General features: G+C 43.1%; 2 protein-coding genes across 5 annotated transcripts in view; one reads left to right on the plus strand and one right to left on the minus strand.

Annotated features, from left to right (window-relative positions):
- The window catches only part of CALB1 (calbindin 1), a 185011-nt gene that overhangs the window by 19261 nt on the left and 147105 nt on the right, over nt 1–18645 (plus strand). Inside the window, exon 11 of one of the 2 annotated variants that reach the window (XR_008331429.1) lies at nt 519–1557. Coding sequence is in view for 1 of the 2 variants with exons in the window: in XM_053395705.1 (XP_053251680.1) it covers nt 519–632 (114 nt within the window). In the remaining variant the exon portion in view is untranslated. Of the gene's footprint in view, nt 1–518; nt 3173–18645 lie in introns of those variants that run through there. The other variant, XM_053395705.1, reaches the window with a different exon arrangement.
- Nucleotides 7398–17669, minus strand: DECR1 (2,4-dienoyl-CoA reductase 1). 3 transcript variants are annotated; one of them, XM_053395704.1, is made up of 10 exons: nt 17563–17669; nt 15302–15489; nt 12991–13048; nt 12771–12857; nt 11399–11546; nt 11041–11140; nt 9790–9862; nt 8507–8653; nt 8047–8109; nt 7398–7617 (listed from the first exon to the last, which is right to left on the minus strand). In XM_053395704.1, exons 1-10 carry the CDS (start codon nt 17641–17643, stop codon nt 7558–7560), a joined length of 1005 nt encoding a protein of 334 aa, XP_053251679.1. In that variant the 5' UTR covers nt 17644–17669; the 3' UTR covers nt 7398–7557. The 3 variants fall into 3 exon arrangements, with proteins under 3 accessions (XP_053251679.1, XP_053251678.1, XP_053251677.1); XM_053395703.1 differs by lacking the exon at nt 8507–8653 and having other exon boundaries at nt 17563–17659; XM_053395702.1 differs by lacking the exon at nt 8047–8109 and having other exon boundaries at nt 17563–17659.

Genomic DNA, 18645 nt, shown 5'->3' on the forward strand with positions numbered 1-18645 from the left:
CTGCCCTCCCCCATCTAGTCAGTTAAGGTAGTTGCTCTGAATTCAATATATTTCAGTTTCTGGATACAACAGGAAGATAGGGTTGCCATATTTCAAAAGGATAAAACCAGGAAAACCCTAAGTCATTGAGAAATCAAGAAAACGTGATTTTTCAATTAGCTTGTCCAAAATTCAGGACAAAGCACCACCTTTCAGAGATTCCCTCCCCACCCCCCTGACGTCAATTCCCCCTTTGAAATCCTGGTAATATCCTGGAAAATCCAGACGTCTGCCAGTCCTCCAGGAGGGTGTACAGATAACTCTAATTTCACGTACCTGCCATGTGCTCTGGAAAAAAATACACTTTCTGTTTTTTTGGCACAAGATCAAGGCAGCCATTTTGAGTGCCATGCAAGATCTCACCCTGAAAAAAGTGTTCTTGTGTAGCAATAACACTTTGTGTACCCACGTTAGTAACTGAACTGGGTTATAAAGCATTCTCTTTCTCTCTCTCTCTCTCTCTTAAAAAAACCTCACAGGAATTAGACATTAACCACATTGCAACATACAAGAAAAACATCATGGCCTTGTCCGACGGAGGAAAGCTTTACCGAACAGAACTTGCTCTCATTCTCTCTGCTGACGGGAATTAGAGCCCTCTGATTACTTCCACTTAACTAGTGATATATTATATCTTTAAAAAACCGACAACACCAACCCAACAACAATAACTGTGCACTATAAGAGGGTAGGCTTTACTTTCTTTTATATCTTGTAAATTTAACACTGCATATAGATAATTAGCCAGGATGTGTGGCGCATTCTTTTCAGCTTGTTTCTATACTGTTTGTAATGTACAGTTTTTTGTAACTACAAGGTTGATAAAGAGGATGTCTATGTTTGGGCCAGTCCGATTCGTTTCAAGTAATAATAATAATGACTCTTAAGATGGAGAAGAGTGGGAGATTTCAACACTCAGATTTCACGGAGACTGTTTTTGGCTTGTTATGTACTTTGACATTTGGGGCTGCAGCAGCAATAATGATCTCCATTCATGAAATGGTTCTTCTCACTATGGTGGAGAGAAACTCTGGGGTGGGGAAACTAAAAGTTGTCGGATTGCAACTCCCACCAGCCCCAGCCAGTGTGACTAGGCATGATGGGAGTTGTAGTTCGAAAACATCTAGAGGACTACAGCTGCCCCACCTGTGGCTTGTACTCCTATCCACCTCTCCAGAGCTGCCCTGCTGCCTGTCTGCTCAAGTCAGTGGACCATAGGGAAAACCACTCTTCAAGACGTGGAAGGGCTACTTATTATAAGCTGTCCTGGAGTGGCAATCATGCCCACTTCAGACTTGTCCCGTGGCACACTTGCTGAAAAGGTTGGCCCTGACTTTGGAGTTACTGGAAGCGTTAAAGAAATGATCAAGAAAGCAAGTCTGTTCATTGCAAACGATGCTAGACGCAGTGTTTCAACTGGGGGAGGGTGGGAGGTCTGAGGCTCCTGGCAAACAAGCATGGATATTAGAGAATGTAGCAGCACTGTAGTTAATTGCGTTAATTCCCAACGAGTTATCAGTCTTACAGCTTTGCATTTTCCCCTGACTTCGGATCCCAAGGCCACAGGTACCTTGGGACACTGAGGAATTTAACTCCATGAGAAGCCTTTAAGCTACCTTGGTAGCCTAACAGGTACAATGATGTCTTACTGTATAAACTGCAAGCTTGGTAAGAAAAGTGTACAACAAAGGATAGGCAGGCAGAAAAGGTACCACAAGCCGGCCTCTTTATAACTTTTAACGTTTAATGATTGCTGCTGTGTCAGAGAATATAACAATCCATTTTCTAAAAACTATTTCCACTTGCAGAATATTATAATTCTAGCAAACTGCTGTTTTTACATCATTCTGTGTAATCTATAATTAAATTTAATATACTAAGACTGCTGGTGTCTAGTCTGTCTACTTCCTATGTTCTGTTACTTTGGCAGGTGATAAAGAAATAACTTGCACTTTTGTACAGCTAGGATCCACAACACGGTTAAACTTGCATTTTGCTCAGGTTAATCTCAGTCGCCACAATCTAGCCCAAACTCTTGTTTCCATGAGAGAGATAATCAGGGATAGTCCTTTCATTTCGACAATGCATGGCACCATTCCACTGAAATTCATAGGACTGACTAAATTATGAAAATCCTATGCATCTTTATGAGCACAGCTAATTTTGTTCATGAGCTGAGCATCCCATTCAGTTATCAGCACTGGAACTTAAACCACCTTTCATTTTTTTTCTGGATTATGTCCATTGGCTGCAAAAGGAGATACAATGGCTGATATCCAAGTATTATCACCCTGAACGGTTTGAAAAAGTACATCCTGTAAGATTTCTGGACTACGTTAACAACTGTAAGAGCATTTAAAATTGCATTACTTCTAGAACTCCCATGTATGCAATGCGTTCAGTTCTTTGGTTTAAAACGTGCGCCCAATTTTAGAAAGTTAAAAAGGTGGTGGCTGTACATCCCAGTTAAATCTATGTAATTTCTCCAGAAATCTAGAAATGAGAGGGATATGAAATCATGCATATTTGTGTTAATTAAATGGAGTTCTCGCTGCTTAGGAACAGGTCTGGGCTAAATTTACTCCATTTAAAATGCTTACAAAAAGATTTATATAAAAATATATATATACTTGAAGGGTGCTGATTTTATCCTTTCACCACCGGATAGCTCAGTTGATTAGAGCGTGGTGCTGATAACACCAAGGTTGCAGGTTTGATCCCTGAATGGGACAGCTGCATATTCCAGCATTGCTGGGGGGTTGGACTAGATGATCCTCAGGGTCCCTTCCGACTCTACGATTCTTTGAAAGCTAGAAGTCATTTCGCAAAGATACAAAATGGCCTCCAATGAGCAAGTGCCTTGTTTCATTTCTGAAAATATGTACTAAATTAGGAGTGTCTCTAGGTGGAAAAAAAAGGCTTAACGCATTAAGAGGCTTAGTTAAGTTCGGTGGCCTATTTTGACAATTCCGCTACAAGCGGAGTGAGTAATTCTTCACCTTCTCACTCACCTCTAACTTCTCTATGCAATGTAAAATATGACTGTATTCTGAAAGAGATACAATGATTTGAATATCTGCCTAGAGGCATGATTATGAATGGCAATATGATTAAATTTAGATTGACAATTAAACCATCGATTTGTCTTTTCATGCTCAACTGCAAAGGGGAAATCTCATGCTGTGAATGTGTATGATGCAAGACCGATCAGAGCAGTGCTGGGCTTAACTTTTTCCCAAATGAAAAGCATTGGAAATAGGATTCCATCTTTCTCTGAAAAGGATATTTTGGACCCCACTGCCTCCCTGGGATATAAAAACTATTAAGGTGCTACCTCATTATGCCAAAAGCAAAGTATTGCAAATGGACGTCATCTTAAGAAAACACAAGAAGTCTGAACATGGAAGAAAGTGTGCAAGACACCCACCTTATTTTCATTGATGACTCTGGCTCCTTTAAAGGATCATGTTCTATAAAGTTAGCCTAGGCTTCCAGAGGCTGACTCTTATTGTCACTGTATTAAGGCAGAAAGGTGTTGGTGGTGGGGAAGGTCTGAATTATCACCCCAAGTAGTTGCCACAAAAATTAAGGGCTTCAGTCTTCAATTTGTTCTTTGCTGTCCTTCAAGCACTGACCAGTGGCGGTTAGCTCACTTGGTTGAAGTGTGGTGCTGATAATGCCAAGGTTGTGGGTTCAATCCCAGCATGGGCCAGCTGCATATTCCTGCCATGCAGAAAGTTGGACTCGATTATCCTTGGGGTGAAGGGACGCGGGTGGCGCTGTGGGTTAAACCACAGAGCCTAGGACTTGCCAATCAGAAGGCTGGCAGTTCGAATCCCCACGACGGGGTGAGCTCCCATTGCTCGGTCCCTGCTCCTGCCAACCTAGCAGTTTGAAAGCACGTCAAAGTGCAAGTAGATAAATAGGTACCACTCCGGTGGGAAGGTAAACGGCGTTTCCGTGTGCTGCTCTGGTTTGCCAGAAGCAGCTTAGTCATGCTGGCCACATGACCTGGAAGCTGTACGCCGGCTCCCTCGGCCAGTAAAGCGAGATGAGCGCCGCAACCCCAGTGTCGGCCATGACTGGACCTAATGGTCAGGGGCCCCTTTACCCTTTACCTATCCTTGGGGTCCCTTCCAACTCTACAATTCTAATTCTTGGGCAGCAGAGCCTGCCAGCCAGAGCAGATAGTATTTGGCTTAATGAAACAATAGTCTGAAAGCAGCTCAGTGTGTTCACCCAGCTGTTGGAGCTGCGTAATGGGAGTAGACCAGGCTTCCTCAACCTCGGCCCTCCAGATGTTTTGAGACTACAATTCCTATCATCCCTGACCACTGGTCCTGCTCGCTAGGGATCATGGGAGTTGTAGGCCAAAAACATCTGGAGGGCCAAGGTTGAGGAAGCTTGGAGTAAACCAACATCTGGAGAGCCACAGGTCCCCCACTGCTGCAGATGGCCTGGTATCTTAACAGCCTCTGCTTAAATGCTTCCAGCAAATGTCCATCATATGTCTATGGTGAAACTTTTCTGCTGGCTGATAAATTACACAAAACATAAGCAAGAAGACTGAAAAGCTGCATATGCGGATGTCATTGGGTGAAGCAAAATCTCGCTTGCATTTTCATCACCTGCGCTATTAAAAAATTATATATTACCATCTAACATTTAGCAATCACAACTGGCATCAATATTCATGCCGATCAGAACCATGAGTTCTAGATGAGCAACATGTTGCACAGCAATCCACAATTAAGCACCTAAATATAAGTGCCCCATTTTTCCCAGCTGCTGCCTGGCTGCAAATCCCACCGGCATCAAATGGGAGCAGCCAATGCTGTGAATCTCTGTAAATCAGGCCAAGGCAGATCATTTACCATTTTCTTTTACTGCATTTTATGGCTGCAAGTTAAACTATAAGGATGCAAGTCACACTACGCTTAGTAGTTAAGTCCAACTTACATTCATACGAAAAAGTAGAAACTCCACAAGAACTCAGAAAGCCAAGTGGTAATGTCCCCTCTTCATTTAAAACATCAAATGAAGTTTTTCTTTTGTCCGGTCCAGGAAAACAGGGTTTCACTTACCCACACTGATGTGGTAGGTAGTTGCAAGCCCCATATAACCCCAGTGTGTCAATTGCCTCCGGTCAATTTCCTTCCATTTATCTTGGCTCTTGGCAGCTCTCAACTATATCAAAAGTTTGCCCCTTCCTGTTAAAGCACACATTGGCTGCTGCAAGGTACGAATTGTGCCTCATCTCCCAGTTGCCAAGCTAGAGGCAATAGGAGTGAATGGACATTGTGATGACAATGGGACTTACTGCCTGTTTGCTTTTCTAAGAGGGAGGTTTAGCTTTTCAAAGTGATCCTCCCATATATCTAACTGCTGGACAACACATTTAAGTGCCTGTTTTGTGTTTCTACGAGGTTTTTTTTTTTTTTAAAAAAATCTCATTTCAAATATTCTACACATTTTCAGTACCATGGAATTATGCTGGTGCCAGCTCAAGATGCCACCTACGTTTTACTGGGCTCATTTCCCTACAGCAATTCAGCTTGCATAGGTAGGGAGGCTGAAAATCGCACAGGTTGTGTAAGACCTTTATGAGTTTTCATAACCTGAAATGTGCTTCTGGAGGCTTTCCTTCCTGTCTTATGGTTCCACCTAGTGGCCACTTTTGACTCGGAAGACCAAGAACGAATCCTTAGCATCTCTGGTTCAAAAGGCTGTCTTAAGAAAAACAGAACTGGGAAAAGCTTGAGATTATGGGAAGCTACTTGTCAGAGCGGACAATCCTGGGTCTAGAATGACCAATGGCCTCAACTCTAAATAAAAGAAGTTTCATATGAATACAGCCGGTCCCAAAGAAGAACAATCCCTACCAGTCTCTAGGGCAGAGGTGGGAAACCTGTTTCAGCTGAAGGTGCATATTCCCTGTGGAAGACACATACCTGTGGCTAGGCATAGCCAAGGACAAAAGCAGGAACAGCAATGTATGTAAAATTTACCTTAGTGCAGTAGGCTAGTTTCTACAAAGGTACAGGTACCCCTGACCGTTAGGTCCAGTCGACTCTGGGGTTGCGGCCCTCATCTCGCTCTATAGGCTGAGGGAGCCGGTGTTTGTCCGCAGACAACTTCCAGGTCATATGGCCAGCATGACTAAGCCGCATCTGGCGAAACCAGAGCAGCGCACGGAAACGCTGTTTACCTTCCCACTGGAGTGGTACCTATTTACCAACTTGCACTTGACGTGCTTTCAAACTGCTAGGTGGGCAGGAGCTGGGACCGAACAACAGGAGCTCACCCCGTCGTGGGGATTCGAACCGCCGACCTTCTGATCGGCAAGCCCTAGGCTCTGTGGTTTAACCCACAGTGCCACCCGTGTTCTACACACACCCCTCTATATCAGGCATAGGCAAACTCGGCCCTCCATGTTTTGGGACTACAACTCCCATCATCCCTAGCTAACAGGACCAGTGGTCAGGATGATGGGAATTGTAGTCTCAAAACATTTCGAGGGCAGAGTTTGCCTATGCTTGCTCTATATCCTCTCTCCAGGAAAGCAAGAGGGATTGTCACAGTTCAAACATACATTCTGCAATAAAGCTGCTAGGCACATTTGCAAAGCTAAGCAGGGTCCAGTACAGTTTCACAGTGGATGGGGGAACACGTATTGGGATTCCTGCACTGCAAGGGGGTGGACTGGATGACCCTCAGGGTCCCTTCCAATTCGACGATTCGAGAAGAGTGCAAAAGCAGGACTGGTGAGGGGTGTGACGCAGAAAGATTTCTGAAGGGCAGATACGGAGGTCTGGAGGGTTGTGTTTGGTTCCTGCCCATCTGTCAAATTTTGTGGAAAGATTAAGGATCTGGTTTGCCAACTAGAAAAGGTTCCACATCCTTGTTGGTATAGCTGCTCCCGCTCTTGTGTAAGTTTCCCCCCAATCAAATTCACCTTAAACTTTTTTTCACAGAAGCTGTGTGGTTTTGTCAACATTTGATTACTGATGCAGTCACCTCAACAATCGTTCCATGATATCACTGCATCTCAGGGTCACAGATCAGATGATGACCATATTCTCACAATATTGCCATATTTCCACAAATATAGGGAGTTGTGGGGAGGGGGATGAAGTGCTGTCTCTCTCCTACTCATATACGTAGTTGCCTGATAATAACTGAAGTTTCTCCTGAGATGCAGAACTGCTTGACATAAATGCTTGACTTCAAACTCTAAAACCAAAACTCAGGCAAGATACGAGGCCTCATTCTAAACTGGCATGCTAAACAAAGTTGTTGTTTTTTTAATATCACATACCAAACCAGCCCCCCAAATGAAACCACACCTTATTGATCCATTTCTGTTATGATGCTTATTTTAACAGCATCTAATATTGTGCTGTATGTAAATTAAAATTGTTCAGCCTTGAAAATGTATAAAAGTCAGTCAATTAATACCAACATTAGTGAAATTTATAATGTTTGAATTTCTATATAAAAATATAGTTTGAAATAAAATTATGAGCCTTTTGTTTTCCTTATCATTTCTTCCATCTTATTCCATTCTTCACTGGTAACCTAGCATAGAAAATAAAACATTTTAGATGAGATACTAACTTCAGGTTTTTTCCGTCTTTGAGTTTCATGCAGACATAATGGGCACAATCAAACATCTTTCCCCATTGAAATGAATGTGATTAAAAGCTTACTGTTGGCGGGATTGAACCCTAAACATATAATTTTCTACATTTCTGATGTTCAGGTGTGAGTGCCAGTGCTTACATCGCCAAAGCAACATTATCCATGCACAAGAGGGAGGTATTAGAAGGGGGGGGGGCCTTACAAACTTAAAGGGGGGGGGAATAGTGAAGACATAAACACCCTGAAAAAACTGACCAATGAAAACTGAGCATTGTTTGGTGACATTGGAAGACAGAGTGACAATTTCAAAAAGGCACAGAGCTTGCTGCAACATTTTTTTTGCCGATCCGACTTGCAAATTATTACCTTGGTTAAGTGATTAAACTCTCCAGCCATAGAGACGTATTCACCACCATCCATTCTAATGACCTGCAAGATTAAAGCACATTTTCCCCCATTAAGCCACTCCCAACAATAATTTGAACTGGTTTCAGTTGAACCAATATGCTAAGGAAACCTAGTACAGCCAAATAAAGTACTTTTAAGTCATTAATGTTTTCTATTTAGTAAAAACATAATGGAAAGCATCATTCAACAGAACTAGTTATGCTAGAATATCCACAAACTGCTTTTTCCATCAACTAAAGCCACAAATAATTTTAAAGAAGTCAAATTCCCAATGAATTTGCATGGAGCTTGTCTAGCCCCAAAGAAAGCATTTAGCCCCCTCTAATGGGACCAGGTGGAAATGGCTTCTGGATCACAATATTCTAGCATCAGTAGCAATGAGATTCGGGCACCCCTAGCAACTAGAATGATAACTTACTGCTCCGTTAATCCAACTTGCATAATCACTACAGAGATAGGTGGCAAGATTGGCAATCTCTTCTATTGTTCCCAGACGCCCACAAGGAATTCTCTTGAGCATTTCTTTCTCAAACACACCTTCTGGGTCCAAACGGCTGAAAGCTCCCTGAAGAAAATTATCGAGAGAAACTATTGCTTTCGGAACTCTGCTAGAGACCATCTGAAAAAGTTTTATACTTAACAATCATGGGTAAAAGTAAACTGACTGTGTAGCACAGATCAAGCAAGTGTCAACTGGGGAAATAATGTGGGTAACTCTAGTAGACTTGTATCTACTGAAACACTAAATGTCATACATTTCGCCCAGGCAACCATATCACGCAGAAAAATACTCCTTAATGAGCCAGAAAAACAACAACACAAAAAACCTATGTTAGATATGTATAACGTGTATGTTAGATAATAACTGGGGTAAGTAGATAATAATTTATGCCATGAGATTATCTATGTTAGTAAGTATTTATTATTATAAATTGCATCTATAGGATAATTTTATTTTTTGAATTGTAAATATGTTATATTACTTATTGACATATATTGTTTATTATGTTCTATTTCGGGACGTGGGTGCCGCTGTGGTCTAAACCACTGAGCCTCTTGGGCTTTCTGATCAAAAGGTTGGCGGTTCAAATCCCCGCGACGGGGTGAGCTCCCATTGCTTTGCACCAACTCCTGACAACTTAGCAGTTCAAAAGCACACCAGTGCAAGTAGATAAACAGGTACCACTGTGGTGGGAAGGTAAATGGCATTTCCGTGTACTCTGGTTTCCGTCATGGTGTTCTGTTGCGCCAGAAGCAGTTTAGTCATGCTGGCCACATGACCCAGAAAGCCGTCTGTGGACAAACACCGGCTCCCTCGGCCTGAAAGCGAGATGAGCGCTGCGACCCCAGTCACCTTTGACTGGACTTAACCGTCCAAGGGTCCTTTACCTTTTTTTTAACCTATTATGTTTTATTTATTATGCTACATTGTAAACTGTCCTGTGGCCTTTGGTGAAGTGGTATATAATTTTACAAAGTTGTTTTTTTAAAGAGAGAATGAAGGTGGATAATGATTATATGTGCTTCCAAGTTCTATTTAAACCAGTATTTATTTGCACTTCTCCTTTTCACAAAATGGTGCTCAAGGCAGCTATGAGATCTGTCTCAAGTAGAATTTAAATTAGGCTCAGAGACCCAGTCACTAAAGTCAATCTGATGTCTCGGCCAATTCTTTAATGGCTACAAAACATGATCATGTACCTTAGTCTTTATTGGGCCTGGTTGAATCACATTGAATCTCATGCCATATTTACCCCACTCCGCTGCAAGAGACCTAGAAATTCATGAAGAGACTTTGTAAGTATTCGGCATATAAAGAGGATTAGAAGTAAAAATAAAAATGCATCTGGGCTTACACATTAGGTTTTCTGTTCATAGGCCCCTTCCCAATGGAGAAGAACTACACAGAGAGGGAGAAAACACTTTCCCAAAAATCGGGGGGAAATAAGGAGGAAGTGAATTGGAAAGAAGGAACTTTGATGGGATAGACAAATGAAGCAGCTTCAGCAGGTGTTGGGGTAACATGAAGTGAGGTTGCCCCTAGGGCAAAGGTTGCCCTTCTGTGCTGTAACCCTACCCTGTTTGTGGGCTACGTCCACTGAGGATAATGCAGGAATTCCTGTAGGTTATGAATCACATGGATCTGTTTTAATCATAGTTCAAGCAGAGGCAGATTTAGGACTGGTTCTGCTACTGGCTGCCGAGCCTAAGGGGCGCTGCTGGGCAACACAGCTATGGTCTGGTGAACTGAGCAGAACAGAAGGCAAGAGGCAGGGGGAACCGAATTTTGTTCTTGCACAGGGCACTGAAAGGCCAAAGTCCACCTCTGATTCAAGCACAGTTTGGGGAATGCATTCGACAGCTGGAATGCGACTCTGGTCATTTGTCTGCTTTTGATACCTTTGCTCAAGTATCCTCTTGGACTGCCTAGGCAGAATGGGTATTGGGGTTAATATTTTATCCTACCCTACCTATGGGGCCATGTCCAGAAAGCAACACTGGGAGACTGTTTCAGCACAGTCCTTGTCTAGCACAGCATAGTCCACAGTACACGGTCCTTGTACTATGGTCTACAGCAGGGTACAATCTTGTCCACAATGCTGTTTAACATCTATATGAAGCCATTCGGATTTGAACTTCTGGCACCTACTGAATAATTTGTTTACTCCAGCAGGCATTTTAACTGAAGCCTGATTTTATAGTTCTAACCACTGTTAGCCTTTTTTGTATTGTATTCCTTGTAAAACATTTTGAGGTTACTGTGGTTAAACGGTATATGATTTGTTAAAATAAAATAAAAACCCAATGAAAATGAATTTGTTGAACCCACCACAATGGCAAACAGCCACTTCTCACTCCAATTCTGTCTCTTTTGGGTTGGTCTATTTCAGCCTTAAGAGGGAGTGGTTTAAAAAAAAAAATTAAGGGGACAGGGGCTAACAGATTGCTTACTTGCATAGGCCTTCAACGCCGGCTTTGGCAGAAGCGCTTGGCGACACAAACCCTGACCCACTTTCTGCATAAATTGTGGTGATGGCTAGAAAGGCTGCTCCTGGAAGATGCAATATTAAAAAAAATTTAATTATATGTATTGCTCTCCTTTCCAAATTATCAGTTTCCTAAAACAGGTCAAATCAATGAAGGAGAGAGACAGAGACAGTGGAGGTTGGACTCTACAATTTTATAATTCTGTGAAAATAAAGCTTGAGGTTTTCAGGGTTCTAAGAAGGCTCCAGCCCCCCAAAAATCTATTTCTTGTCCAAAAAGGTATTCAGTAAGAAAAGGACAAGTTCTGTCAATCTCAATTTACCTTTTTGTGCTTTAATCAGTTCTTTTCCAATTCCCAGAGTTATATAGGCGGTACCATTAAGAACAATATCTGTGATTGTCCTCCATGCATTTGGAGAAAGACGTTCAGAAGGAGATACAAAATTTCCAGCTGCATTATTTATTATAACCTGAAAGGGAGAAAGAAAGCTTAAATATTTGCCAAAATCGGTCTTCTGCACATTTAAGATACTCGGTGGTGGTTTCAAAAATTCCAGGAGAATTTTTACAGAAAAACAGAGTGGCCCAGTTCACACATGGTTTAGCACAAATAACAAGAGTGCAGGTTCCTGGAGGGAAGATCAGAGCCATCCTGCTCATTCCCTGGTCCTGCTGCCACCCCACTGCTTGGGGCTAAGGCATGGTTTGCCTCTGGCTAGAACTGAACCAGGGCTCGTGGTTTGTCTGGAGCAAGACAAACTACAAGCCTGGGTTCAGACGTAATGCTAATCCAAATTGTGGCTTAACATCAGCTAGGGAGGCAGCAGCAGGACTGGGGGTGCAGTGCTTCAGGTGACAACTTCAGTCCAGGAGACCACATCTTGGTTCATGTGTGCTGAGCCATAGTTTGGCTTAAAGGTACACACACTCCGAGTCAGTATAACCTACCAGCACCTTTTACAAAAGCAAAAGATCAGCAGTGCAGAGAAAAACCAAGTAACCATTATGGTTTTAAAAGCTTTTGCATCAATTCCAGTATGTGTTCCAACCAAGCAAGCAACGCCAGTCAACCACAGTTGTCCTCTTGAGTTTAACTCACAAGACACGAACAAAGAGATGGTGACTTTATCTAACTGCCCTTTGGCCAGTAAGAAGTATATTAGAGCAGTGGAACCCTCCATTAACGAAAAATAAATCTCCTATCCACCACTTTCAAAACTTTTAACAAGCTAATTCCGACAGCTTTGTGATGCAAGTTGGAGCTGCAGCAAAATGTTGAAGCCGTGAGTGCTCTCATGTGGAGCTTCAGGCAACCAGCCACACCTTCTTCCAGGATAGTCCAATCTATTTGCCTTCACAACTGTCAGTAAGCACTGTGTGGCCACTGAGCATGCTCAGTCCTCACTGGGATGGGGGAGAGGCTGGGGGTTCATGTGTACACACTGGTGCCCATCCGAGTTACATCAAGGTCATGTCGATACCAGGCAGTTAAAGTACACAGCTTCATTAAAATACAGCTGTGACCTATTCCCATAGATTTTGTTCTATAGGTAGATTCAACTGAACATTACTTTTGAAAATATTAAAATCTTTCAGAATTCATTAGCTTGTTTACATTTAGGATTTTTTTTAATGCACACTGAGTTGGATTTTTCCAGTAATGATTAATTAAAGTTTTGAATTAGGATACTCACACTGGGATGTCCAGCCACTTCAATTAATTGAGAAATTGCATTGCTAACAGATGCTGGATCTCTCACATCGCACTGAACTGCGTGGACCTGTGTAATAAACTATTATCAATATATCCACTACCAGTAGCAGAAGAGAAAAAGAAAGAATTAAATATATTCTTACATGCATAAAATCCCATGACTGAATGCACCATTAATACCATTTGTTATTTAACAATACCTTATTTCCCGTTTTAGAAGAAATTTCTTCTGCGGTTTGTTTCAATACATCAAGTTTCCTATAAATAATTACACATTACGGTTGAGTTTCCATTACAGCCATATACTGTACATCAAACTTTTGGGGTTTCTTTCTTAGCGTTTTGGTAAAAGCTTAGCAGTGATTCCATGTGTGATGTGGCAGACTGACAATGAAGAGCTTTGTCCAATGCTTGTCCCATTCACAGCAGACTGACTGAGATTAATGGATCTAAGTTATTAATGTTCATTAATTTCAGTGGGTTTACTCTGAGTAGGACTAGCATTGGACGCAACACAGTAAGTTCTATTTCAGACTGAAGTTGCTGTTGTGGAAACATCTTATTAAATACAAACAGAGGTTTCTCATTGGGGAGGCAGATACACTTAGTGCTTGCTCATTTATTTCTGAGGCTCAAAATTCATGTCCCCCCTCCCTCTGCTCAATTTAAACCCCATAGGATGTGTTACACTTTGGGCAGAATATTACCTGCACCCTTAAAGGAGTAAAAAGTTACTTAAAGGTAAAGCTAAAGGGACCCCTGACCATTAGGTCCAGTCGTGGCCGACTCTGGGGTTGTGGCGCTCATCTTGCTTTACTGGCCGAGGGAGCCGGCGTACAGTTTCCGGGTCATGTGGCCAGCATGACTAAGCCGCTTCTGGTGAATCAGAGCAGCACACAGAAATGCCGTTTATCTTCCCGCCAGAGCGGTACCTACTTATCTACTTGCACTTTGACGTGCTTTCGAACTGCGAGGTTGGCAGGAGCAGGGACCGAGCAACGGGAGCTCACCCCGTCGTGGGGATTTGAACCGCCGACCTTCTGATCGGCAAATCCTAGGCTCTGTGGTTTAACCCACAGCACCACCCGTGTCCCCAAAAAGTTACTTACATTCCACTATATCCCAGGAGCATTTAACATCAATGAAGATTTTACTATTTTTATAAAGAATTTTTATTTCTTTTTGTTCCTTCAAATAAAAGTTCATGTTTGGATGAAGTGTTTTGCCTCTCTCAATATTATACCATTAAACAGAAACAAAAAGTATTGTTTAATAATATTTTCCTATAAATATAAAAATGTAATGATGTACCGTATTTTTCGCTCTATAACACGCACCCGACCATAACACACACGTAGTTTTTAGAGGAGGAAAATCCGTAGGAATGCCACCCGTAGGCATTCCCTCTATAACACGCACAGACATTTCCCCTTACTTTTTAGGAGGAAAAAAGTGAGTGTTGTGGTGCAAAAAATACGGTAATTGCACTGCCCTTATTGGAGGATTTGTATTGCCTAATGGATTTGTAGGAAGTTAGAGTGGGAGCCAAAGAGAAGGCAGGTTGCACAATCAAGAAGGGAAGGGCACTGAGAGGGGAGAAGTGGTAGTTTGAAACAATGGCATGAATTTGAATCAAGCAGGGTTGGAGATAACAGAGAGGAAAATGGTGGTTTCAAACAACAGCAGAGGCTTCAGCAAACTAGCTTCAAACAATGGAATATCTGAGGGCTTTGCATCCTTTATCTCTCTCGCATGAGGCAGCTGAGGAATGGAAGAGAGAGAGAAGTTTGACCAAAGCAAGAATGGAGAAACACTGAAAGCGGAAAAATGGATGTTTAAAAACAACAGCAGAAATTTGGGTAAAGCACACTGAGAGGGCAATTTTCAGTTTTGAACAGCATAAGAAGATGCAGGTCACCATGGGGTGGGGGTGGGGTTGTGGCACAAAAAGAGAGGGAAGAAGGCGTTGACATGGGGGCGAAGGTTAAAGCAGGGGCGCAAAGTGGAGCTAACTCATTATGAATTTAGGTCAGTCATGTTTTGGGGCACAGAATTTAGGTCAGTCATGTTTTGGGGCACAGAATTTAGGTCAGTCATGTTTCTGGGCACAGTCACACTTATTTAGGTAAACAAACGCCCCCCCCCAAAGGGCCCCACAGAACCAAAATCCGCTACTGAGTCTTGGTGTGGTTGTCTGAATGGTCCTTCAGTGTCAATTCACAACACACTGCTCAGTGAACTTGGATTTCTTAAATATTGCCTAACTGCTTAAAAAAACCAGAAGAATCCATTGCACAATCCTAGGGTTGAATCCCACGAAGTTAAAATGCATGGGCCTAAGTTACCTTAGCGTCATTGAGTAGGACTAACATGTCTACCCTAAATGTGTTTGCTTCCTCCCTGTGCTCAACGGATCTTACTGCCAAGTAAGTGTGCAGAGGACTCCATACTGAGAACTGTACTCTCCATTTTAAAAGACTACATCATGCAAAATGCAAAAGATGCTCTTACCGGCTTGCTATAACACACTCTGCTCCCAAAGCAGAAAGAGCAGCTGTCATCCCTTTCCCAAGGCCAGTGCCCCCTCCTGTGATAAAGGCCACTTTGCCATGGAAAGTATCTGATGGCAGCATCACTTTCTGAAGTGGTGCAAAGGCACGATCAGCTTGATACATTACTTTTGTTCCATGGCTTAAAAGCTGAAAAAGGGAAAGAAGATAATTTACTATGTTTTACAGGTTAATAAAACCTAGATAATTCTCAGCAATAAAGCTACTGTGGATATAGTTATTTTAAAAAAAACACACCATTGCTGCGAATACCAATAGCAATACTTAACATCTGTGTATAGCACTTACAAGTTGAAAACTTTATGTCATGGGTAGGCAAACTAAGGCCCAGGGGCCGGATCTGGCCCAATCGCCTTCTAAATCAGGCCCGCGGACAGTCAGTGTGTTTTTACATGAGTAGAATGTGTGCTTTTATTTAAAATGCATCTCTGGGTTATTTGTGGGGCATGTACAGTGGGACCTCAGGTTAAGTACTTAATTCGTTCCGGAGGTCCGTACTTAACCTGAAACTGTTCTTAACCTGAAGCACCACTTTAGCTAATGGGGCCTCCTGCTGCCGCCGCACCGCCAGAGCACGATTTCTGTTCTTATCCTGAAGCAAAGTTCTTAACCTGAAGCACTATTTCTGGGTTAGCGGAGTCTGTAACCTGAAGTGTATGCAACCTGAAGCATATGTAACTCGAGGTACCACTGTATAATATATATAATATAGTCCAGCCCACCACGTGGTCTGAGGGTCGGTGGACTGGCCCACGACTGAAAAAGATTGCTGACCCCTGCTTTATGTGAATTATCTAATTGTAAGCTTTACAGCATGAGTGAAGAATTGGCTCTAGCCAGCAGACCAGATCCTTAACTTTCCCCACTGTCACCCCACCCATGGGATAAGTTTGAAGTAAGGAAGCCTGGGGGGTTTAATTAGTGCTGTGGTGCAGAGATTCTCCACAACTATCAACTCTGTAAAGTAAATCTGATTTATTTATAAGAGCCCTTCTGAATCTGTTCTCACAGTGGTCAATCGGCCATGGGAAGCTCACAAGCAGGACCTGAGCACAACAGCACTCGCCCTACCAGCAATTCCCCATACTGTGTGGGGAGAATTGACCTGAGAGTTGCTTGCCTAATGAGCTTCTCTCTTAAGCATATACCAACTCTCTATGAACAAATACAAAAAATCTTACCCAGCCCATTTGAGTGAGTGCGGGACATTCATGCCATCCCACACTTGATAACAGCTTAAGAAAACAACTTTTTAAAGAAAACTGTCATTCTCAAACACTGGGTTCAAAGTTCACATTCCTGCAGCCTGATCTTATCTCCATTTAGAGCACAGGCTTCAAACAAATAGCTCTGGATTGGCCAACGAGCCTCTGAACTGAGCTCAGTAAACTGTTCAAATGCTGTGGACTTCAGTATTGATACAATTCCCACTGAAACCAATGGAGATCATTACAATGAGCTCCGGACTCTGGAAAAGTACTGAGCAAATGCAAACCTCCTATTTAGCCACAAGGGTGGGAGGTGGGGGTTCCAAAAAGCTGCTTCAGCCTGCATAAGGAGCTTTTTCTACTGTGGAATTTTGGAATGAAAATCTGAGCAGCAGATACCCTGCCCCATAAACACTGCAGAATGGCAGTGGTGGCGTTAGATTCTCTGCTGCTGGTACATCTGCTGGTAAGTGGATTAATCTTGGCATGATCCTGCGAATGAACATATTTTTCAGCACCTTTAAAGGCTGTCCTATTTTATGCTGTCCTACCCCGGGTTTTTTTATATTTCACCTTTAGTTAAATAATTACAGATATATAGATATGCACACACACATAGGAGGCAATTCTTAGGGGCAGAAATTTGAGGGTAATTCCCATTTAAATAGGGTGTGTGTGTGTGTAATGTCATGTGATAGATTATGCGGGGTGGGGCTTACCTGCCCCCTCCCCCTATTTTATTGAAGTTGGCACCCCTGCATATACACATACACACACACAACGCCTTGCAAGCAGAAAACTAGCAGAGCCAGGGAGAGGAGTGGTCTTGCTATGTACGGGGAAGATTTGCTCCTCCATCCGATGCATAAACAAATTTAGACATACTGTATAGCTTAAAGGCAGATGTTTCGCAAATTTACACCACTTATTCCCGTCGGGAGGTGCGGCAAATTTCCAGCGTATGCATATCCAGGCGCAGCACAGAGCACCTTACCCGCACAGGTGAAGGAGGCAGCCGCGGGACTAGCCTGGCCCGCACTCCGCACGACACACGCAGCACCGCCGCCAACGCCATCTTCCCCCACTTCTGAGTCCTGTCCGAAGAGGGAGTTCCTCTAAGCCCCGCCCCTCCTGTCCCGCCCCCTCAAAGTCCAATCAGAGATGGAAGGAGAAGCTGAAGGGCGGGGCTCGATGGAACGCGCACGCTTCAGCCACGCCCCCTTCGGCAGAGAGGCCACGCCCCACCTCGCTTGGAAAACTTGAATGGCCACTGCGCCGATGTATTCATTGCCTGCAGATTTATCAATGAGTTTGAATTGCTCTAGAGCTGCTTCCCCTCCAGTCAGCAATCCAACCTTTTCAAGCAAGCAGGCGCATAAGTGGAGTCATATGGAGAGCAGGAGTGCCTTTCCTGGCCGCAGAGTAACCTTCATCCGCCTGCGTTGCGCCCTGTCCTGTATTCATCCAGGATTGTCCCGTATTTCAATGTAAAATGTTACATCCTGTAATGATAGTTTTGTCTTGTATTTCAGGTCTTCTTCTTCTCTCTCTCTCTCTCTCTCTCTCTGCCAAGTTAGGGATCCTCTCCAAATGTAGGTGTTTGAAAGAGTGTGTGAAAGGTCATGTATTTAAGATAGCCAAGCACAGACACATTTACAAATTCATGTGTGCGCGGGTACGTGCGCGACAAATGTCAGATGGGCCATCCTGTTAGGCTGCAATAAATCGAAGTGGATTGCTTTGAAGTCACTTCACTACCAGATGGGGGGGGGGGGAATCGTCCACCAACCGCCCTGCCCTTACCCCCCACCCCTTAGCTATCCCATATCTAGGGATAGACTTGTAACATTTCAGATTGAGACACAGGTCTGGTTTCAACATTCCGGGAAAACGAAAATAATCGGGAAACCGCGTCTCAACTATTTTCCTACTTCTGCTCCCTTAAGAACTAGCCTACTACTAAACTTGCTTTAAAAAAAAAAATAGAGAAAAGGTCACGCATGCGCTCAATTGTCGGAGGGCTTCCCTCCGCTCTCTGTAGGAGGCGCTGTTCTGTTAGTCTGGACTCTCGCGATGT

This window comes from Podarcis raffonei, chromosome 7, assembly GCF_027172205.1.
Source record: "Podarcis raffonei isolate rPodRaf1 chromosome 7, rPodRaf1.pri, whole genome shotgun sequence".
Lineage (NCBI taxonomy): Eukaryota > Metazoa > Chordata > Lepidosauria > Squamata > Lacertidae > Podarcis > Podarcis raffonei.